General features: G+C 43.6%; 1 protein-coding gene across 2 annotated transcripts in view; it reads right to left on the bottom strand.

Annotated features, from left to right (window-relative positions):
* Positions 1-22,290, bottom strand: part of FOCAD (focadhesin) — a 106,718-nt gene that overhangs the window by 50,886 nt on the left and 33,542 nt on the right. For both annotated transcript variants that reach the window (XM_035140663.3, XM_088658826.1), the window contains exons 12-18: positions 20,834-20,938; positions 19,640-19,741; positions 16,524-16,654; positions 13,831-13,957; positions 3,293-3,427; positions 1,210-1,260; positions 87-170 (exon numbers count right to left, since the gene is read on the bottom strand). In XM_035140663.3, the coding sequence (XP_034996554.3) occupies positions 87-170; positions 1,210-1,260; positions 3,293-3,427; positions 13,831-13,957; positions 16,524-16,654; positions 19,640-19,741; positions 20,834-20,938 (735 nt within the window). The remainder of the gene's footprint in view (positions 1-86; positions 171-1,209; positions 1,261-3,292; positions 3,428-13,830; positions 13,958-16,523; positions 16,655-19,639; positions 19,742-20,833; positions 20,939-22,290) is intronic.

The raw sequence follows: 22,290 nt of genomic DNA, 5'->3' as shown, positions 1-22,290 counted from the left end.
GCCTTTCTAGCATAAGGGAGAGCTCTTTGCATTTCTGACAAATAATCACTTCTCCTCTGCGTTTGAAGGAAGGGAGGGAGGTGTACCTGTTCGGGAAGATGGAGAACGATGTGTTCTTCTGAGCTAAATTCAGAGAGAGATTTGTACGCTGATGTGGCTACAAGTGGATCCTGGAGATGAAAGAAGTCACAATCACATCATACATCCCTGTGGTACAAGGTCAGAGAGTCGGAAGGGACCCTGAGGATCATCTAGCCCAACCCCCAGCAATGCAGGAATATGCAGCTGTCCTTTACGGGGATTGAACCTGAAACTCCTTGCTTAAACCTAAACAGCCAATCAGCAGCAAGCTGATCGAGCGCCGTGGGGCCTCCGAGGAGCCTGCCTGCCTCCTCCCACTCAGCCGCCCTACGGGAGAGACGTGTGGCTCGGGCGTGCTGCAGGCCCCGCGGAGAGTGCCACCTGGTATTTTGTCACCCCCCTCAGTGATGACACCTGGGGCGACTTCCCGCCTGGCCACTGTGGGGTGTGAAACACAGAGCAGTCAAATACAACATTCCTAGAGTGGACATGTTTAGACATGAAGAGGGATGTTTCTCCAGCCAGTAGATAAACTTCCTGTTTCCTCCTGGGCTGCGACAAACTTCCTCTACATGTGACCAGACTTGGGCGTGACCTCACCTGTGCAGGTAACAAAAGCACAGGGCTGGCCACCATATCTCTCTCTTCTCCATTTTGCTTTCGTTGAAGAAGCATCAGTCTGAGATGCCCTCTTGGCCAAGAGAGGACAAAGGAACTATCTCCTTATGGGATAGATTCAAGGTGAATATATTTTGTAACTTAAGTCTGCCTTCTGGGATCCTTTTGTAAACTGAATGAATCTGTGAATAAACTATTTTATACTTTTGTACAAGACTCTGTTGTGTCTATCTTTTTAGGAGGGAATAAAAGGGGAATTACCAGAAAACTTATTTTAGAGGCTTAAACAAGCCTGGCAAAAACGTTATCCGCTGTGTAAGTTTAAAAAGGGGAATGTTACTCTGCTAAATCATAGAACTTGTTAAGACAAGTTGGAAAGGATATTATTAAACAATATATCCTCTCCTGCCTCCCTGAACACCCCCTCAGCCACATGGCATCGGGAGCCGTGCCAAGTCTGTGACACGCATTTTGCTCAAACGGCACCAACCTCCTTTTCCAGTGTCTCACCTTGCTCTGTGTGTGGCTCCACAGGAAGCTGACGACTTGAACTTTGAATTTCTACAAAAATTAGAAAAAGGGGTTACCACGCCAGAACACACCCCTTCTTATCTGGGCAACAAGGTACACAATACAAGCCGATAATAATATCTCAGCCTTCTATTACGTTTCCCTCAGAGAATAGGTGTTTATGGCTGGGCAGTTTCCTCAGAATAGGAGTTAAGGGCTCAGAGTTTCCAAGGGTGTTTTTTCAGCTCAATTTACGGTAACTAAAATGGTTCGAGCAATTTAGCTGGGTTAAAAATGCAGACCAATGGACCTTAGCATACTAAGGGGGAGAATTTCAAAAGGTCAAAAATTACTCTCAAGAGCCAATATCCAATGGTGTACAATAAAAACGCAGACGAGTGCCATTTCTGTGGGAGGGAAGGGAACTGGCCTTTTAGTGCTCCTAAAGGAGCAATTCGTAGACTATTCACATTGTTTGTAGTCTCAGTGACATTAACAGACTTTAAGAGATTTTTCTCCCGCTAAAAGCATGCAAGTCACTTATCAAAACATTGCTCTCAGCTTCTCACCAGAACCAGGAGGTGTGAACATTTTTATTCAGTCCAAAAAGCAGATATTGCACTATAAAATGATGTAGAGGGAGGGGCCCTCAGTATAGCTGACCTGTGAAATAATATGTGGCAGGGGGAGCCTGTGACTTCCCTGTTCAAATGTTAAGAATAGATCAGTCCAATGGCCAGGGCCAGATTTAGATTGGATGAGGCCCTGAGCTCCTGAAGCTAAGGGGGCCCTTTCTATGTCCAGGTGTCCTTTGTCCAAAACAAATTGCCACTGTTTATTTGTGTTGAATATATGCTACATGGTAATTTATGGACCTCATAGATATCGCACATAACAAACTATGTATTTTATCAAAGTAATTGTTGAACTGAAATACAATTAAGAAGAAGTATATTAATAGTGAAATGCAATTAAGAAGAAGTATATTAATAGTGAAATAATTACTAAGCTCTAACTAAAAATGATTTTTTTATTCATAACAAACTTAACAATGCCAATAACAAAAGTTCCTTTAGAAACACAATTTACAAAGACTCATAATGATATTTTAGGGAGCAGGCGAGCAGGCAGGGCCCATTGCGTCCACGATAGGAGCCTACCCAACACAAAACACTGTTCCTGTATGTAGGTTTTATTTTATTTGTTTTTTATCTTACATTTTGGAAATGGACCCCCAGTATGTTTTTCCTTTAAAGTTTTTTGGGGCCCCCACGAGAGTGGGGCCCTAAGCTAGAGCTTGTTGAGCTGATACGTCAATCTGGTGCCACCGCCAATGCCCCATCTAGTCCCAGCACTGCAGTCTCCCAGTGGCCACAGATGCAATCCTTGCAATCAAGTGGTATAAATAAGCTGCGTTCTCCCCACCTGTGATTTCCAGCAACTGGCATTCAGGAGCATTGCTTCCTCCAGCTGTGGTGGCAGAGCAGCCCCTGCCTGGCTAGCCGACGTCAACCAAGGCCGGCTCTAGGTAGACCCCCGGTGGCAAAGCCGCGCAGAAACCATGCTGCGCCCTGCGAGGGAGGGGGCGCCGGAGCGATCTCCGCCCCTCAGCACCAGGGCGCGCGACCTGCTCGAGACTGCCCTGACGTCAACAGATGTCTTCTTCATGTTGCTGGACTCCAAGGGTCAGGGGTGACTGGAGTGGTAGTCCAACAACATCTGGGAGGCTAAAGGTCCCCCACTCCTGACGCAGCAGCTCACAATTGCTGATTTCAGGTTTTCAGGAGCGTAGGCTATAGGAACGTCCCTTAAATGGGTTAGTCCATCACCCATCTCCTACTACCTATCTGAGAAAAAAACCCTCCCACCAGGGGCTGGTGACTTCTGTTTCAGTGTATCTCAGTGTATCTGTATACCCAGAACAAACTTAGTTGGTCTCTAAGGTGCTACTGGACAATTTTAAAATAATTATTCCTAAAATACTAGACAGCATCTACCGCATATCCGAAGAAGAGGCGTCCCTCAAGGCTAAGGCACTTAGCGTTGTAGAGTTGGAAGGGACCCTGAGGGTCCTCTGGCATACCTCGTACTCGTTTGAGTTCACCGTTAAGGAAGGCACAAGAGAGAACAGTTCGCTCAGGGTTTTCAAAATGAGTGGCCGGGTGTCGCAGCTCAGCTTTGGCGAGAGGGCGTTCCACGTAGAGCGAATGCAGACAACCTGGAAAGAGAACAAAGGGCAACATGAGCGCAACGGTTCCAAATATCCGTATCGGAGCAGCGGATGGTGTACTTCTGATTATCGTCTTCCAAAGCAACTACTCTATTCCAAACTTAGAAATGGAAAGCGTAATGCTGGTGGTCAACAAAAGAGGTTTAAAGACTGTCTCAAGGCAAATCTAAAAAAATGTAGTATGAACACCAACAATTGGGAAACTCTGGCCTGCAAGCGCTCCAATTGGAGAACAGCCTTTACCAAAGGTGTCATTGGCTTTGAAGACACTCGAACTCAGGACGCAAGGGAGAAACGTGCTAAGAGGAACACGCTTGGCAAATCCACACCATGGTCAACTCCCGCTTGGAAACCAATGTCCCCACTGTGGAAGGACGTGTGGATCCAGAATTAGCCTCCACAGTCACTTATGGACCCATTGTTAAAACCATGTTTATGGAAGACAATCTTACTCAGCTATGAGGGATCGCCAAAGAGAAAGAAGAGAGACTTCTCTATATATTTCTATTGCTCCAGGGATTAATAAATAGGTTAGCAATAGAATAAAGCACTTGATCACTGAGTGCCTTATAGAACAGGAATGGAACCAGTCGATGACGCTGATGTACGACTCCCAATTCACATCAACCCCGGAAATGGGATATTTGCCATTTCCGGGGTTGTTTAAGTACATGTGAATGTTTGTCTCTTCAAGGAACCCTTCAAAACTTGAACGGACCATAAACAATAAACAACAAACTCTTTCTCTTCCATGTTACGAGGGGCAGTGTGGAAAACTTGAAACCCTGAATACAGACCACTTCACACTGCTATCCAGTAAATTGCATGAGGCTTCCTTCACATGAAGGAGCTATCAACCGTGTTCAACCTATTAAAAGGTATATTAAGTTATACAGGGCCATCCATGTGCATGAAGCTTTACAAAGTGCAAGACAACAGGATCTTGCCCCGTACAATCTACACGTGGACGCAAGAGAGGGAGAGGTGAGAGTTGGACGGAGAGGTAAACAGGGGGGGAATATGCCGAATTTATACTAGATTACAGCAGGCCATGGGGCCAAGGATTTACAGGAAGGCGAGCTTTTAGGAAGGATCTGAAGGTTTTGAAACAGGGAGCATCATCACACAGGTGTCTTGGGAGGCAGTGCCAGGTACAAGGGAGCAGAAGACCTTTTGAAAGCTGAAGGCCGTGAATCTAGAGCAGCAAAACTCCACAGGCAAGGACCACCCAAGCTGCCTTGTGCTACCTTAGAAGACTCACAAATTTATTACAAAGCTTCCAGGGGCTAGGAACTCCTTCATCAGATGCAAAATGCCTCATAACTCAAGTCTTTTGGAACAATATGTCATAAAACAGTGAATTCCAAAAGCTAAATAGATCTCAAAGCCTTGTAAGTGCTGTCCTTGTTTGTTTATGATCACTGTTTAGTAAGAAACCCTTAAGCAGCTAACATAATCTAAGCAACATTACTGAATTCCCTTGCTTAATGTGAACATTTGGGTGAAGAACTTTAACTCAGTACCAATTCAACATTTTGAGAGTTCTCTCTCCAATTCTTTCTTTCTTTCTTTCTTTCTTTCTTTCTTTCTTTCTTTCTTTCTTTCTTTCTTTCTCTCTCTCTCTCTCTCTCTCTCTCTCTCTCTCTCTCTCTCTCTCTCTCTCTCTCTCTCTCTCTCATGCTAATGTTTGCTCTTGAAGGTTTCATGTTGTTACTGGAATTAAAGCACCAATGCCTTCTTTCCGTAATAATAGAAACAATGCTAATTTTAGAATTATAGACATTAGAACTAGTGAAGATAGGCTTGCTTGTATGCCACCTTCCATTCATGCCACAAATAGTTGAACCTTTCAAGGGACACAAGGAAGTTTACAGAGCTGCCAGACTGATCCATTGCAACGAGCTAAGTCCACCACACATAAGGTCATAGTAGGAATGAATGAATCTGACAATCAAATCTTTTGCATCAGAGACATGAATGCTGAGTTCTCCCTTCTTCTCTCCCATAAGTGTGTCTCCTGGTTTTCCAAGATCCCCATCTCTGTGGGGAGCAAACCATTGTAATGAAGACTTCAAGGGATTCCCCTGCGATCCATCTTTGACATAAGTGCACAAAGTTCCTTTCAGGAATTTCAACTTTTCAGACATCGCTCTATATTCTGCCAGGATTAGTTATCTGCTATTGCTCTGCATTGTTTGAGGTTTACGTTGCAATGGCAATGGGTGCCTAAATGGATGGTGAGTAGAATACCGCAGAAAATAAATTCCTTCAACAGTTGCAAGTCCTCAAGTCAAAGGTCAAGCCAAGATTTACCAGGGGGCCATGTTACGAGTCTCACATCTGCTTTATATTCAAAACCAAGGAAGTCAATGCTGGAGAAAGTTTCATAATGTATACAACGTTATGAGCAAAGCTGCAGATGCCTTTGCCAAATGAATGAATCAAATATTTATTTGTGCAGAGAAACGAACTGACAGCACCCCCTGTGTAGCTCATTCCATAATGGGGATGGCTTGATGAAATTCAGTGTAGCAATATTATATATATGTGTGTGTATATATTTTGGGGTAAAAGGGGGGAAAAATAGAATCAGCATCAGAAAAGTAATTGCCGAATTAAGCAGCCACTTCAGAGGTTGTGAAAACACTTTAGGGGACCATTTCAAAAACTGTAAAGAAAAGGCTTTCAGGAATGCCTATTGAGTTAAATCCTTTTAACGAACAGGCAGATCCATGAATACAATTCCAGTGTAACTAATAATGACAGCTACTGAAACTTAATCTGATTATATGTTGAGTGAAAATGACACTTCTCCACCCCCACTTTCAGGAATGCTATTCTCAAGAATTAGAGAGAACAATTCATCTGCAGAAGTGAGAGAGGGAGAGGGAGAGGGGGGGGAGAGAGATCCAGTGTTTCAGAGGGGTCATAAATATGCATTTACAAATTAACGGGAGAAATGATAGATCAATTTACCCCACGACAGGGGGAAAAACAAATGTCGATTGTATGAAATGTTCACATTCTCTGACTTTATACTATAGTTGAGAAAGATATAAAAAATCAATATGGAAAAGTAATGTGCATTTTCCAAATGTCTTTACAGTCATACCTCGGGTTGCGAACGTGATCCGTGCGGGAGGCACGTTCGCAACCCGCAGCGCAGCGTCTGCACATGTGCATGACGTCATTTTGCATTTCTGCGCATGCGCGAGTGCTGAAACCTGGAAGTAACCCGTTCCAGAATTTCCGGGTTTGCTGTAGAGCGCAACCCGAAAATGCGTAACCCACAGCGTTCACAACCCGAGGTATGATTAAGCTGGTGAGGACCACAGAGTCAGGCTAGCCACGTTGACCACTGTCCTGAAAAAATGCACACTTTAGATCAGGCATCCCCAAACTGCAGCCCTCCAGATGTTTTGGCCTACAACTCCCATGATCCCTAGCTAACAGGACCAGTGGTCAAGGATGATGGGAATTGTAGCCCAAAACATCTGGAGGGCCGAAGTTTGGGGATTCCTGCTTTAGATTGTTAAGCCTCAAATGCTATGGTATTTTATGTAAGACCAAAGACAGGGTTTAGAAGGTCTTTGAATTTAATGTGCCAAAGAATCAAAGGAACTTGTTTCTGTATGCAATGACTGCCGCGAGAGACTTATATGCCCCCAAATTGCGAGAAGGTGCATGATCTACGAAAGTGGAGTGGCAGTTGAAATGGATGGAATATGCTGAATTAGCAAGTTTAACTAGCAAAATTAGAGAACAAGAAGAGAGAACCTTCAAGGAGGATTGGGAAATGTTTGTAGATTATTTTTTTAATTGTAAATATGTTATAACACTAGCAGGTAAAAGGGATTCTGAGAATAAGGTTGAGGAAAGGAGGAATAGATTAATTATAATATGCAGCAGCAATAGATAATTTAAGGACACCATGGAAGGGAAGTCGACTATCAAGGGAATGTAGATTGGAAAATGTTTGACCAATTGTTTTTTTTATACAGTCGTATCTTGGTTCTCGAACGTTTTGGCTCCCGAATGCCAAAAACCCGCAAGTGTTCTGGTTTTCAAACATTTTCCGGAAGCCGAACGTCCGATGCGACTTCTGCTTGAGTGCAGGAAGTTCCTGCAGCTAATCGGAAGCCGCGCCTAGGTTTTCAAACGTTTCTGGAGTCGAATGGACTCCCAGAACTGATTACTGTATATTCCTGCGTATAAGACTACTTTTTAACCCAGGAAAATCTTCTCAAAAGTTGGGGGTCGTCTTATACCCCGGGTCGTATTTCTTATACGGCAAGTATATCCCAACTATATGGAAAAGTTGGGGGGTTGTCTTATACGCCCAGTCGTCTTATACACCGGAATATACGGTACATTCAAGAACCAAGGTACCACTGTATTTGGAAAATTGATAAACCAACCAACCAACCAACCAACCAACCAATAGAAGCTCTTTGAATTGAGGTGGCCATCAACACACCACCTAAAAGAAGGACATGCAAAATGAAAAGCAGGACAAAAGCAGCAAAGATTTTTATAAAAGGCTAATTTATATGCTAAATAATATGCTAATTTATATGTCTTAGATATGCATTCAGAAGTAATGACTTAAATAGAAATGAAATAGTTTCCATCATAATGGGCTTCCCCAGGAGCCAGCTACCAAGAAGCAACTTCAAGCCCCCCCCCTGTTCCTGCTCATGTTCCTTTACACACCAGACAATGCTTGAAAGAAAGTAACCTTTTGTTATTATCTGAAGATGAATTAATTTGTTGTTGTTGTTGACAACTACAAAACTGTTAGGTTCATTTGCGAAACGTTTCTGAAACCATTCAGAAGCTTTCACCAAAAGGAATTTTTGATTTCCTATTGGTAAATCTGGCAACACTTTGTAAGTCACAGAGAAAATTTGAAACATCTGACTGCTTCCTCAGAGGTCTTGGCCGAGAGATGCAGAGCTTAAGTTCGCAAAGAGAAGTGCAAGAAAATCAAAAGGAGATCTCAGGTGTCCTTCACTTGGACCAGCCTTCCCCCAACCTGGTGCCCTCCAGATGTTTTGGACTAGAACAGCCCCAGCCAGCATAGCACGTGGCCACTCTGTTTGCAATGTATTGTTGCACCCCAATCTCCAAGGAGTGTGGGATCCCGCAGGTTCCAGGTGCTTCCCCAGGCTTCGGGTTTCCTTTTAGGAATGAGGCACAGCGGAGACTGTGGTGTCTTTAGAATATGTGGTTTATTGACCACTAGAGACAACCTGAGCCCAAGATGGAGGGGTTCACAGTACCAGCACCCCAAAAGAGCCTTGTTTCTCCCATAACCGCCATTTCGGATTCAGAGAGAGATCCGGCATGGCTCCCTCTTCCTTTCTCTCTGCTTGGCTGCTTTCCTTCTAGTTCACATCACCGCAAACTCAGCTCTAAACTCAGGCTTTGTCCTTCTAACTAATTGCGAGGTGGGTGTTAAAGTGACATTTCGGGACTCCACGTTTCCCAAGTTCAAACACTGCCCCAAGATTAACATCCTTTACAAAAGGTAACCAGAAAGCTAAATCAAGACTTGAATTCACGAAGATAACTATCGTAAGTGGCGTTCTTGGCCAGGCTTTCGTCATCCAACTCTGCGACAGAAAGGGCAGAAAGCGGTAGCCATCTGGGAGGGCAACCCAGCCAAACAGGAGGTGTAAAAATAATAAAATTGTTGTTGTTGTTGTTGTTGTTGTTGTTACTTTTAAAAACTTTAAACGGTCTTCTGCATCAGCCAAATTGAAGGCACTTTCGTCCTGCAAGGAGGGGGGGCTCATCCTGTCTCACATTCCAATGCCTACATTAACCAACGCCCCAAATAAAAACTCCGCCAACTGGAAATGAAAGTGCCGTCTCGGCAACATGAAAAATACGGCCGCTTTTTAAAGACAGCATCCTTGCACACAGCCTCTGCCCTCTGCTCCCCCCGCCAATTTAAGTGCAACATCGCTGGAATGTAATGCGAAAATCCACACTTGATTTTAAAAAATCACTGTACACAGCTGGCCATTCTAGTTAGCTTCTTGGGGGCTCTCGACTACACTGGAGAGCGTTTCCATAATAAATTATCTTTATACCCTTAACAAGAGTAAAATTCTAGACATCTGATTGGCTCCTTCTGCAAGAAACGAATTCTCCGGAATAATGAAACGCAGCAGCGGCCCCATTGAGAGCCGGCTACCCCGTAGCGTTGCAAAGAAAACGGCAGGGAAACAAAATTATGCTTTCCTCCCAACCTAAGTTTTTGAAAAAGTAAACAAATGCAAAGGTAATAAGAGCACTAATGATCTTGGCATGGGGCATTTCCGGGGGAACAGCCGATTCTGCCTTGTGATAAACGGCCTGCGGTGAACTCTTTCCCTCGGTCATGAATCCCCAGGAAATGCCCCGAGTCTCGATAGTTATTGCTCAATTGTATATTGCTGTTATTCGAAAGCACAACACCCTCTAGGAACCGCAGAAGATGAAAGGGCTTTGGCTCCACAATATTGGGGGGAAGGGGGACACCGATTAGCTTTGACACAACAGAGCAGTTGCTGATCAGAAAGCATCTTTGTAACTCCAGACACTGTTCAAAGGCTTCGGGTGCAAGCCCTCTTTGTAAGTTTGTTTTAAACTATGTGCCCATTGTCCCGTCCTTTGTTGCCGTTTTGGGATGAATAGATCATTTCCATCTCTAAGGATTAACAAGGTTTTAACTTCGCCGGTCTCAGAGTGCTTGCCAGTCTCCTTTTGAATGCTTCGATGCACGATTCGAGGTATGAATCATTAGAAGATTCATTTACTTTATCCAGGGTAAACTGATTGTGTCCAATTCTCAGTGCTAACACTGGCGCATTTATTTTCAGGAGCAATTAACCACAGGTTCCATCACGGAACTTGCTTTGCATCCATTTCCCTCCAACACATTGCAGCTACACACTCTTTCCGCTACATTCCTCTACATTCCGCTACACAAACTTTTTCTGGAGGTGCCGAAAATAGCTTTTTCAACTAGCAAAGATGCAGAGAGTGAAGGATTGCGAAGCACCTGACGTTTCAAATGGGGGGATCTGGAGCCTTACTCTCAGCTAGCAGAAGAAATAAAGAGCTGGCCTTATCTTTACTGTTCCATAGCACCATCTTGACAAATAAATTTTGCCTTCTGTCTAACGGCTTCTGCCCTTCCAGGTTCCAAGTCTGAATCTGAGAGATGCCAGGTATCCGTCACAACCTTGATCTGTAGCCAACTTCCAGCAGTTGTGGCCTATTACTTCCACTGCCTTTACACCGGTAAGCTTCATTCTCCATTCCTAAGCTTATTAGGATGGGCTATGCCAGGTGGCGCTGTGGGTTAAACCACAGAGCCTAGGGCTTGCCGATCAGAAGGTCGGCGGTTCGAATCCCCGCAACGAGGTGAGCTCCCGTTGCTCGGTCCCTGCTCCTGCGAACCTAGCAGTTCGAAAGCACATCAAAGTGCAGGTAGATAAATAGGTACCGCTCCGGCGGGAAGGTAAACGGCGTTTCCATGTGCTGCTCTGGTTCGCCAAAAGCAGCTTAGTCATGCTGGGCACATGAAATGGAAGCTGTACGCCAGCTCCCTTGGCCAATTAAGCGAGATGAGAGCCGCAACCCCAGAGTTACCTTTACCTATGCCAGTAGCACACACAGGTCATATACTGCATGCCAGATTTTATCCAGCCCTTTGCATCCCCTCCGGTCCATCAGCTGTTCAGTGGGAGCAGCTAAAAAGGGAGAAAGGCTTTGATGCTCTGCAAAGAGGGCAACTCTGGTTCCTTTCTTTGCAAGAAGATCTACTGTAAGAAGGTTGAAAGAGAGGAGCAAACAGCCCCAGCAGAGAGATCTGCATTCCTGGAAATATGCAATAACTGCCCGTGCAATTTGCAACTGCATGCATTCAATTTTCAGGACGCAATTGCATTATGAAGTTGGAGGCGCTGAATAGCTGAAAAGCAAGGCTTCCAGTTCAGCTTCACTTTGGGGGAGGAAAGAATATACATCAATATACATCAATATCAGGGGGAAAGATTCACAGCAATTTCAAATGCCAACTTTATGGAGCAAATGATGTGGTCATTTTGCATGCTTCATAATAATCAGAAATATTGAAGAACGTGGTCCGAGGCTGCTGCCCTCCTTAAATGGCACACCCAACCCTTCTCAGAAGCATAAAGGAATATAAAATCTTGCAAGGCTGCCTTGTAAATCCTCGGAGGAATTTTTTTTCAAGAAAAGGGGGGAGAAACAGCTGCATGTCTGCTTTTGTACGTAGAAAAAACACAACACTTCAGCTTTAATAGCCAAGTTATTTTAAGAATGCCCAAGGAACCATTTTCGTTTAGTTGTCAAATTCACTAACCGGCATAATTTGTCATCTTCATAATTTCCCCTGTGCTATTCTGCTCCGCATGTTCTCTCTCTTTAGTCAAAGCCTAATAAATGTGGAATCAGGGAGAATACGGCACAGAATTGCTTCCAGAGAAAAAGGGACGGAGCAGAAACAAAACAAAAACTCCTTCCAAACTATGCTGAGTCTTTTCATCTTTGAATCTTACTTGGCTTGCCCGGTGCATTTCACACATGAAATCTATTATGAAGCAGGATGCATAGGCTCACAGAAAGTATGCTGGCTTCTGTTGAATTTTGCTGGGGGCGGGGGCGAAAACAAAAGATTTGCCAAGAATTAGTAGATGTGGTCTTGGCAAGAGCTGCTGCGGTGTATAATATCCAGGCCTGAGATGCAAGCCAGTGAGCACTGTAAGTCTCATTAAAAGGCTCCATTATACAAAAGCACAAAAAGATTTAGCCGTCTTCATAAATCACCCCAAAGCAAGCCCAGTACTTGGGAGCAACATCAGTAATTCATCTGCTGTGTTTCCTACTTCATGTAATCCATTATATTCTAATATAGGACAGCCATTATATTTAACTCAAGCTGAAAGTTATTCTGTGAGTTTGCTTTTTAGATCTTGTGCTACAAACGTTCTCAAAAAAAGCTCCAAGAGGGAACTCTTGCAGTGTACCTTCCCCCTCGGAGATCTTCTTAAGTGGCAAATGTTTATAAAACACCACGGCATCCTTTTATGATTTTAGCTTCAGCATCTCAGCTGCAACGCTTCGTTGATTATACAAAACTTGAAAATTAAAACAATAATCTCTTGGTTTTTAGCATGCTTCTTATACATGCAAGTATCCCCCCCCCCATCACCATCCAGATCAGTGTTTTGCAAACTTGGGTCTCCAGCCTTTTTTGGGACTACAACTCCCATCATCCCTAGCTAGCAGGACCAGTGGTCAGGGGTGCTGGGAAATGTAGTCCAAAAGCAGCTGCAGACCCAAGTTTGCAAAACACTGATCTAGATCAAGGATAGCAGGGAGTCCTATTCTTCTGCGTCATCAGTTCCTTCCTCCCCTCAAATGCTAGGGTAGTTCCGTCTCAAACAATGGTGCCTTTTAGGATTGGGAGGTGTTGTTGGGGTAAATTGCCCAAAATTGTCCCCTTTCCCCGATTTGTTGCCAAATTACTTTCATCTGCAGGCAATCAGCATCGGGTTCCACCCTTTGCCTGCAGAGAATTACGGTTTCAATCACAGGATTTAGGAGTCTCCAAATAAAACCAAAGGGTTGTTCTTAATTCAGGTGTTTTTTTTAAAGCCCCAAATGTTTTAAATGTGACTAATTTATTTGAAGAGAGACAGTAAGATTTTTTAAAAAAATGTTGCACCAAAACTAGTCCTGCTATTTTGGGCACTGTGTTCTGATGCCTTTATTTGGAAGGTTGCATCCATCATGGGCATATCAATCAAAGTCCACATACTATCGGCTTTGCAAACCATGCCCACTGAGGACAGAGGCAAGAGCTGCAGCTATGAAGATAACAGCTGTTATCCCCCCAAAAAATCTTGGCCTCAAAGATAAGACATTCCAGGTAGAGAAGAAGAAGGAGGGGGAAAAGTGGTCTGGAAGTACAGATAACAACCACAACAATATTTAGTTCATAAGCACCAATACACATCTCTGCAACAGAAATGCTGAAAAGAACTTTGTGTTTACCTTGTACAGAGAATGGAGGGAGGGAATATAATGCTTTGGGAGGAATTTGGTTTCCTCTGAGATCTATAAAGTAGTCATAAAATGACAGTCACGCCGTTGGCAGGTCTCGGTGCAACTTATTATCTGGAGAAGTAAAACGGCCGCATTGCATGCCTCTGCGGATGACTAATGAATGAGGAAAACAGAGAGACTTGTTTTTTTAACCAGAAGGGAGTGTGGCATTCTATCCCAACGGCAGCTCCTCGAAAGCCAAGGTGAACAAAACATGCAAAGCGAAGGAGAAAGGACGGTCCGCGGAGGAGCTCTGGGAAGCTTACCTCCGCCTGACAAAGGGCGTGAAGACCTTGCAAGACGAGGACAGCGGGAGTGGCTTGGTCAGGCTTTGTGCATTCATTCAGCACCTGGGAAATGGCAGCCAACATATCCGCTCCATGTTGGTAAGGCCTAATCAAAAGCAAGAATTACCTTTGGTAGTTACAGAATATTCCATTAGAAAGAAGAAAAAAGGTTACCTTGCCTGAGTTCCACATACAGTGGTGCCTTGCTAGACGAATTTAATTCGTTCCACGGGTCTTTTCTTATAACGAAAAATTCATCTAGCAAATCCCATAGGAATGCATTGAATTTTATTTGAATTTTTTTTTTGCCCACAGGAACGCATTAATTGAATTTCAATGCATTCCTATGGGAAACCGCGATTCGCTAGACGAATTTTTCGTAAAACGAATTCATCTAGCGAGGCAACCTCCACTAGAAAAAACCTTTCGTTCAGCGGAAATTTCGTTAAGCAGGGCATTCGTTAAGCGAGGCACCACTGTATTAACATCCTCCAAAGATACTTCTTTTCGCCATAAAGAGAGAAAGCAAACAGTCAGATACAGTGGAAGCTCGATTTTCAAACAGCTTAGTTCCCAAACAACTTGGAACTCGAATGCTGCAAACCCAGAAGTTGGTGTTCCGGTTTTCGAACTTTGCCTCGGAAGCCGAACGTGCACCTGAGCTTCCGTTTTCACTGTTGCGCCTCTAATTTGAGTCCCCCACATAGTAATTAAGGCTTTCCCCCTCCCGCTTCTGCCCTTGCACCACTCATTTGAGTCCGTGTCCCCCCTCCCCAATTGCAATTAAAGCCTTCCGTTTTGATTGCAGTGTTCTGAGGTGATATTTGGTGCTTTTGTTTTTGCTATTTTTTGCATTTTTGTGTATGTGGCTTTTTCATTTTTGTGACTGTGACTTGTTTTTCGTTTGACTGATTGATTGATTGATTGATTGATTGTGCGACTGAAATGGATAAAAGCTCCCCATCCAAACAGTGACTATCATCAGTGCAGGTAAGGGGGGGGAATCATTTTATTTATTTATTCATCTACAATACTGTCTTATTTATTTTATAGTACAGAACATTGATTGTTGCTTTCATTTTACAGATCAATGGTCTTGTAAAATTCATGTTAAATTGCTGTTTTAGGGGTTGTTTTTAAAAGTCTGGAACGGATTAGAGGACACCTGAAGGGAGCCCTGTTTGGGGAAGCTTTTAATCTTTAAGAAATTAGTGTATTCTAATATTTCTGTTGGAAGCCGCCCAGAGTGGCTGGGGAAATTATTAATAATAATAATAATAATAATAATAATAATAAGTCCATTTGCATTACTTTCAATGGGAAAGCGCACCTTGGTTTTGGAACGCTTTGGTTTTGGAACGGACTTCCGGAACGGATTAAGTTTGAGAACCAAGGTGCCACTGTATTTGATCTGATCGCATCTCATAGCAATTGCTGATTTATCCATAGAAGTACATGGCAACATCTCAATCAGATAGGGATATCATTATCGCCATAATCATTCCACTTCTTAGTCAAATACTGTCTCCCGAAACAGCTTGGGTCAATTGAAAAGGCCTGTGTCCAGGATGGTTAGAAACAGAGTTGAAGAGGCTTTGCCAAGATCCTGGATGTGGTACAATGAATGGCCATTCAAGAAATAAGGTACAGAGGTAGACACCCATGTTGTATGGCCCAGAGTCGTACAACTTTGCTTGGCTGCTGGCATAACTTTTCAAACCAGATGCTGGAACAAAAGCCAGGAACACTGGAGTGCCGTGGCAACTGGAGTGTTAAAGACGGTCCTGCTCTTTGGACAAAGCAAATTCAGAAGCCTAGGCTCCTAAAAAATAAAGTCTAGCCAGTCCAAAAGTTGCACGAAGCCTGTCAATCACAGAGGTTGATACTGTGCACCCCTCTGTCCTTCAGCACATGGAGAGGACTCAGAGGCTTAAGCATAGACAGTCCATAGTGGCTCAGAAGGGAAGGTTTGTATCTTCCTTTTCCATTCCTCCAATAATAAATGTTTTTATTCCAATTTTTAACAATCAACTACTAATATATTTCCCGCTATTTTATGGAACTTGGTCAGCATTAGTTGTTCTAATCTACTGTACCTAGAAGTGTAACTATAGGCTCAAATGGTTGCCTTCTATCCAATGATCTATATCAGGCATGTCCAACCGGTCGGTCACGATCTACCGTTGATCGTGGGGTGTCTGTGGTAGATCGTGGCCGATTGCGGGATCCTGATTGATTCCCTCCCCCCCCAAAAAAGCTGAACAACTTTGGCTCATCCTCACCCAAAAAAGCTCAACTCTGGTCAATTCAATGGGTAGATCACTACCAGTTTATTTCTAGTGGGTGTAGATCGCTGCCTCTTGGAAGTTGAACGTGACTGATCTATATAGTCTTGCAAAGTTTAACTGAACAACGGATTAATGGCTTAAATCCCAAAATGTGAACCTGAATCCATTGTTGGACCAAAACCAAACAAGTCATAATTTCATCTTCTTTTTCTGAAGACCACCCTGTGTTTCCAAGAGTCCATCTTGCCCTCCAGAAAATGGAAGTCCAGTGGGGAGGCAGTAGGCCCCAGGTTCAGCCTCAAGAATCCAAGGGAGCACACAAATCTCTGCAGTTCTGGACAAACCGAATCCCAAACAACCACTTTTTGGGACGCCGTTGCTTACCTTTGCTTGCATATATCTCGGATAGAAGCAGCTTTAGCAATCACCTTCTCCCACTGAGTATCTTTGCCAACAGATAAGGAAGCCATATCCAACATTGCCATGAATCGCTGCAGTTCTGGGTAAACACGATCCTAAAAATAATTTGATGGAAGGGGAAAGGTTTAGCAATTTAAATTTACCAGGATAATATTCTATTTTATGCAGCTCCCTAAAATCATTTACATTGCAAAGTGCCATGCCCCCTGCTGCAAAGCATATTAAGACGTGATTTCATGTACATCTGTATTTAATATACTGCAGCTTAAGCAAACCTAGAATGACAACAAGCGTTCACAGAACTATAGTCGTAAAGTGTTAAAAGCATGTCACACAGTGGCAGAGCTTCATGCTCTGGCACCGGGGGTGGACAGCAGGTGGGAGCGTGGATCACCCAGGGGATCTACCTGTCGATCGCGGTCGACCAGTTGAACATGTCTGGTCTAGGCCAATGGGTTGGAATCCCCTGTTTGATGGCCTGCTATGCGGATCATTTTTTTCTGCCCGTCTGCAATATGAGTGATGATAACATTGACTTAATTTACAGGGCTGTTATGAGAGTCACTATTTTTGTTTCTGTTCATGTTGTTGTTGTTTAGTCGTGTCCGACTCTTCGTGACCCCATGGACCATAGCATGCCAGGCACTCCTGTCTTGCACTGCCTCCCACAGTTTGGTCAAACTCATTTTCATAGCTTCGAGAACACTGTCCAACCTTCTCGTCCTCTGTCATCCCCTTCTCCTAGTGCCCTCCATCTTTCCCAACATCAGGGTCTTTTCCAGGGAGTCTTCTCTTCTCATGAGGTGGCCAAAGTCTTGGAGCCTCAGCTTCACGATCTGTCCTTCCAGGGAGCACTCAGGGCTGATTTCCTTAAGAATGGATAGGTTTGATCTTCTTGCAGCCCATGGGACTCTCAAGAGTCTCCTCCAGCACCATAATTCAAAAGCATCAATTCTTCGGCGATCAGCCTTCTTTATGGTCCAGCTCTCACTTCCATACATCACTACTGGGAAAACCATAGCTTTAACTATACAGACCTTTGTAGGCAAGGTGATGTCTCTGCTTTTTAAGATGCTGTCTAGGTTTCTCATTGCTTTTCTCCCAAGAAGCAGGCGTCTTTTAATTTCATGACTGCTGTCACCATCTGCAGGGATCAAGGAGCCCAAGAAAGTAAAATCTCTCACTGCCTCCATTTCTTCCCCTTCTATTTGCCAGGAGGTGATTGGACCAGTGGCCATGATCTTGGTTTTTTTGATGTTGAGCTTCAGACCATATTTTGCGCTCTCCTCTTTCACCCTCATTAAAATAATTCCTCCTCACTTTCTGCCATCAAGGTTGTGTCATCTGCATACCTGAGGTTGTTGATATTTCTTCCAGCAATCTTAATTCCAGTTTGGTATTCATCTAGTCCAGCCTTTTGCATGATGAATTCTGCATATAAGTTAAATAAGCAGGGAGACAATATGCAACCTTGTCATACTCCTTTCCCAATTTTGAACCAATCAGTTGTTCCATATCTAGTTCTAACTGTAGCTTCTTGTCCCACATAGAGATTTCTCAGGAGACAGATGAGGTGATCAGGCACTCCCATTTCTTTAAGAACTTGCCATAGTTTGCTGTGGTCGACACAGTCAAAGGCTTTTGCATAGTCAATGAAGCAGAAGTAGACGTTTCTCTGGAACTCTCTAGCTTTCTCCATAATCCAGTGCTATTTGGTCTCTGGTTCCTCTGCCCCTGTTCATAGAATCATAGAATTGTAAAGTTGGAAGCGACCACGAGGGTCATCTAGTACAACTCCCTGCAAAGGCAGGAATCTTGTTATTATAGCTCACAGGGCAGTAGAGTTGGAAGGGACCACTAATGGGATTGCAGCTGAAGAATACCAGTATATACCAGATATTTTACCTCTACATATATTTACTGCGAATCAGCTCTGCAAATAGTAGTTGCTCCAGTCCAGCACACAATTGGGATGCAGGTCAGAAAAGGTCTGTCCCTGTTCTCTCCAGAATTATGAATGGTACCACACACTTAAGTTTTGGGTTTTCCTAAACAAAGCTCAACAATTTGGGGGGCTTCCTAAAAAGCTAAACAACTTTTGGGGTGTCCTGATTTTTACTTTTTGAAATATGGCAACCCCAGGATATGCACAGGAGAATGGACCACAACACCTGCTAACCAAGTGCACAATAGAACTCCAAGAATACTGGGCTCTGGCATTGGCAATTCAATGAAAAAATGGTTTGTTTGTTTGTTTTTTAAAAAAGATTAATTCATGTGTACACATATGACAACAGTACAGTCGTACCCTGGACAAACGCCTTGTGACTCAAACGTTTTGAGTGATTGTTCTGGTTTGTGAATGTTCCTTGAAAACTGAACGTCTGACATGGCTTCCGATTGGCTGCTGGAGCTTCCTGCAGCCAATCAGAAGTCGCGCCTTGGTTTCCGAACATTTTGGAAGTCGAATGGACTTTCAGAATGGATTCTGTTCGACCTCCGAGGTATGACTGTATTGTAAAAGTTTCCAAGAACAAATTATTCTGCATACTCCCCTCCTAGAGTGGCCTGAAGGATTAGCTCTTAACAACAACAACAACAACTTTATTATGTATACAACAACAACAACTTTATTATGTACAGTGGTGCCTCGCTAGACAAATTTAATTCGTTCCACGGGTATTTTCTTATAACGAAAAATTCGTCTAGCGAATCCCATAGGAATGCATTGAAATTTTTTTGATTTTTTTTTTTGCCCATAGGAACGCATTAATTGAATTTCAATGCATTCCTATGGGAAACTGCGATTTGCTAGACGGATTTTTCGTAAAACGAATTCGTCTAGCGAGGCAACCTCCGCTAGAAAAAAAACCTTTAGTTAAGCGGAAATTTCGTTAAGCAGGGCATTCGTTAAGCGAGGCACCACTGTATACCCCACCTATCTGGCAGGTTTGCCCCAGCCACTCTCAACAACGTTCCTAGCAGCCATTGTTAAGCAAGAGGCAACAGCACAATCAATTATTCCCCCAAAATGTGATTTTTCGAGACAGAGATCAATTGCTTTCAATCTTTTTGACAACCTGCTTCTCCCATAAAGATGTCATCAGGCGTAATGCAACAGCTTGAAGCTCTGGCGTCTTTCCCAACACCTGTAGGGCACGTAAAATCTGCGCCACGCAGACCTGAAAGAGATTGTTTGCTCATTTGTAAAAACAGAACTTTCCCCACATTCATTTACAATGCAGAATACGTCTGGAGAGATTAATTTTGCAGCAAATACAAAAGCGCCAATCAATTCTGCGTGCCAAACATCTAGGGCTACATCCAGACAGCAACTTTTTCACCTTGACGGCAGCACAATTTAGCATTAGGATAGCAGCGCAGGAGGCAGAAGCGGAAATGTTAGGTGCCAGAGAAGGTGCTGAGGCGAGGCTTTGGCAACAGTTCTGCGTTGTCACTGGGTTAATGACTAATCTTTTAATCTGCTATTTTCGGGGGGGGGGGCATGCAGGCCTATTCAGTCGACACACCTGACTGTAAATAAATCACCTCTTTGGGAACCTTTTTAAAGACCTTTATTCCCCTGAAGGCATATTTACATTTCCTACGGTGTAACATGCACTACACCCATAGTATATAGTGCTCTGGGCTACTTCTATTTCCTACAATTAGAGATATTTCTGAGCTTCCCTTTATTGCAATCCGAATGTTCCCAGCTACAAGGCATTCAGGCTACGTAGATCCACATCTTTGACAATCACCCATAGCGATCATAGGTAAAGGGACCCCTGACCATTAGGTCCAGTCGTGACCGACTCTGGGGTTGCGCGCTCATCTCGCATTATTGGCCGAGGGAGCCGGCGTATAGCTTCCAGGTCATGTGGCCAGCATGACAAAGCCACTTCTGGCAAACCAGAGCAGCACATGGAAACACCGTTTACCTTCCCGCTGTAGCGGTTCCTATTTATCTACTTGCATTTTGACGTGCTTTCAAACTGCTAGGTTGGCAGGAGCTGGGACCGAGCAACGGGAGCTCAACCCCTCACAGGGATTCGAATCGCCGACCTTCTGATCAGCAAGCTCTAGGCTCAGTGGTTTAACCACAGCACCACCTGTGATCATAGCCACCCATTTAAGTGATGGTAAATGACATTCTACCAAGGCACTTTCGTTGCCCTCAACATTTTATTCCCAAAATTATAACAAAAGCAAAATCCGCCTTTAAGAAACAAAGCACCTTTTCCAGTGGAGAAGAGTTAAAATTCCGTACTGACCTTATGAACGCCCAAAGCAGGCAAAGTATACAAGATTTCCCGGCACAGGGTGGGCTCCAGCCGCGTCCCCAACTTAAACATCAGGACGGGAATCAGATTTGGCACCTAAAATAAACGACACCCATAGAAAACATGGGGTGCTATGCTTCTGTGTGTGGACAACAATGATAAACATCACCGCCATTTTGAGCCGTTCTCCAAGTCTCCATAAAACAATTAGTTATAAACAGAAGCAAAAATACTAACACAAAAATATATTTTTTCTGGAACACAACAAAATTCAGTGGTAGGCGAATTGTACAGACAATTTTTTCCAAGGCTCTTTCATTTTTTAACAATTCCGTTCCTTCATCTTCCAGCAGAGTATTGCAAAGATTTCCATCTCAGTTTTATTATTTGCTTCCAGAGTGAAGCTCTGTCCTGAGTTTTGCTACTCAGGGAGGGTTCCCCTGCTCCCCGGTTACCTTCAATTACTGTAACTTTAGAACTGACTTAGTGATCCCAAGTTTGGGCGTTTCAGCTGGCTCGAAACCAAAGAACAAATTCAAACCAAACCCCTTACTTATTGGCCAGTGGGCATGCAGATACTGAAAAGAGTCTGCACAGTCTTAAATTAAATTCCTTCAAGAACCATTAACTCAAAGAGGTTCTGAACCTTTCTGAAATGTTAAGGAAGTTTTGCCAGTTCCTGAGCACACATGGAAATTAAATAAATTCTGAAAGCACCCAAAAGTTCCTGTTTGTTATGAGAAAGGACATCACAGTGAACCTTGCAGTTTCATGATGACTGGCTGCCACTGAACATTGGGATTTACAACATAACCAAAGAAAGGTCCCTGTCCCAAGGATGTTTACAATCTACAGTTTGAAAAAGGGACAAGGAGGCAGCAAAGGATGAGCAGAAGCAGATTTTGCTCAATTCACACGAAATCCAATGCAGTTTGCTGCCGTTGTGCCAAAAGACTGTATTTTTAGAGTTGGTTGCAAATAAATTCGGCATTACTTAGACCAGGCATCCCCAAACTTCGGCCCTCCAGATGTTTTGGACTACAATTCCCATCATCCCTGACCACTGGTCCTGTTAGCTAGGGATCATGGGAGTTGTAGGCCAAAACATCTGGAGGGCCGCAGTTTGGGGATGCCTGACTTAGACTATGTAATCTTGTTTTGAAAATAGGGCATATTCTGATCTAATTCGGATATCTATACAGCTATCAACCGTCAGCAAAACTGTAATTTTAACTCAATTTAACAGCGAGAAGAAGAAGAAGAAGAAGAAGAAGAAGAAGAAGAAGAAGAGGAGGAGGAGTTTGGATTTGATATCCCGCTTTATCACTACCCTAAGGAGTCTCAAACTGGCTAACAATCTCCTTTCCCTTCCTCCTCCACAACAAACACTCTGTGAGGTGAGTGGGACTGAGAGACTTCAAAGAAGTATGACTAGCCCAAGGTCACCC

Source organism: Zootoca vivipara, chromosome 15 (assembly GCF_965207765.1).
Source record: "Zootoca vivipara chromosome 15, rZooViv2.hap1.1, whole genome shotgun sequence".
Taxonomy (NCBI): domain Eukaryota; kingdom Metazoa; phylum Chordata; class Lepidosauria; order Squamata; family Lacertidae; genus Zootoca; species Zootoca vivipara.
This window is presented reverse-complemented; position numbering and strand designations above follow the sequence as displayed.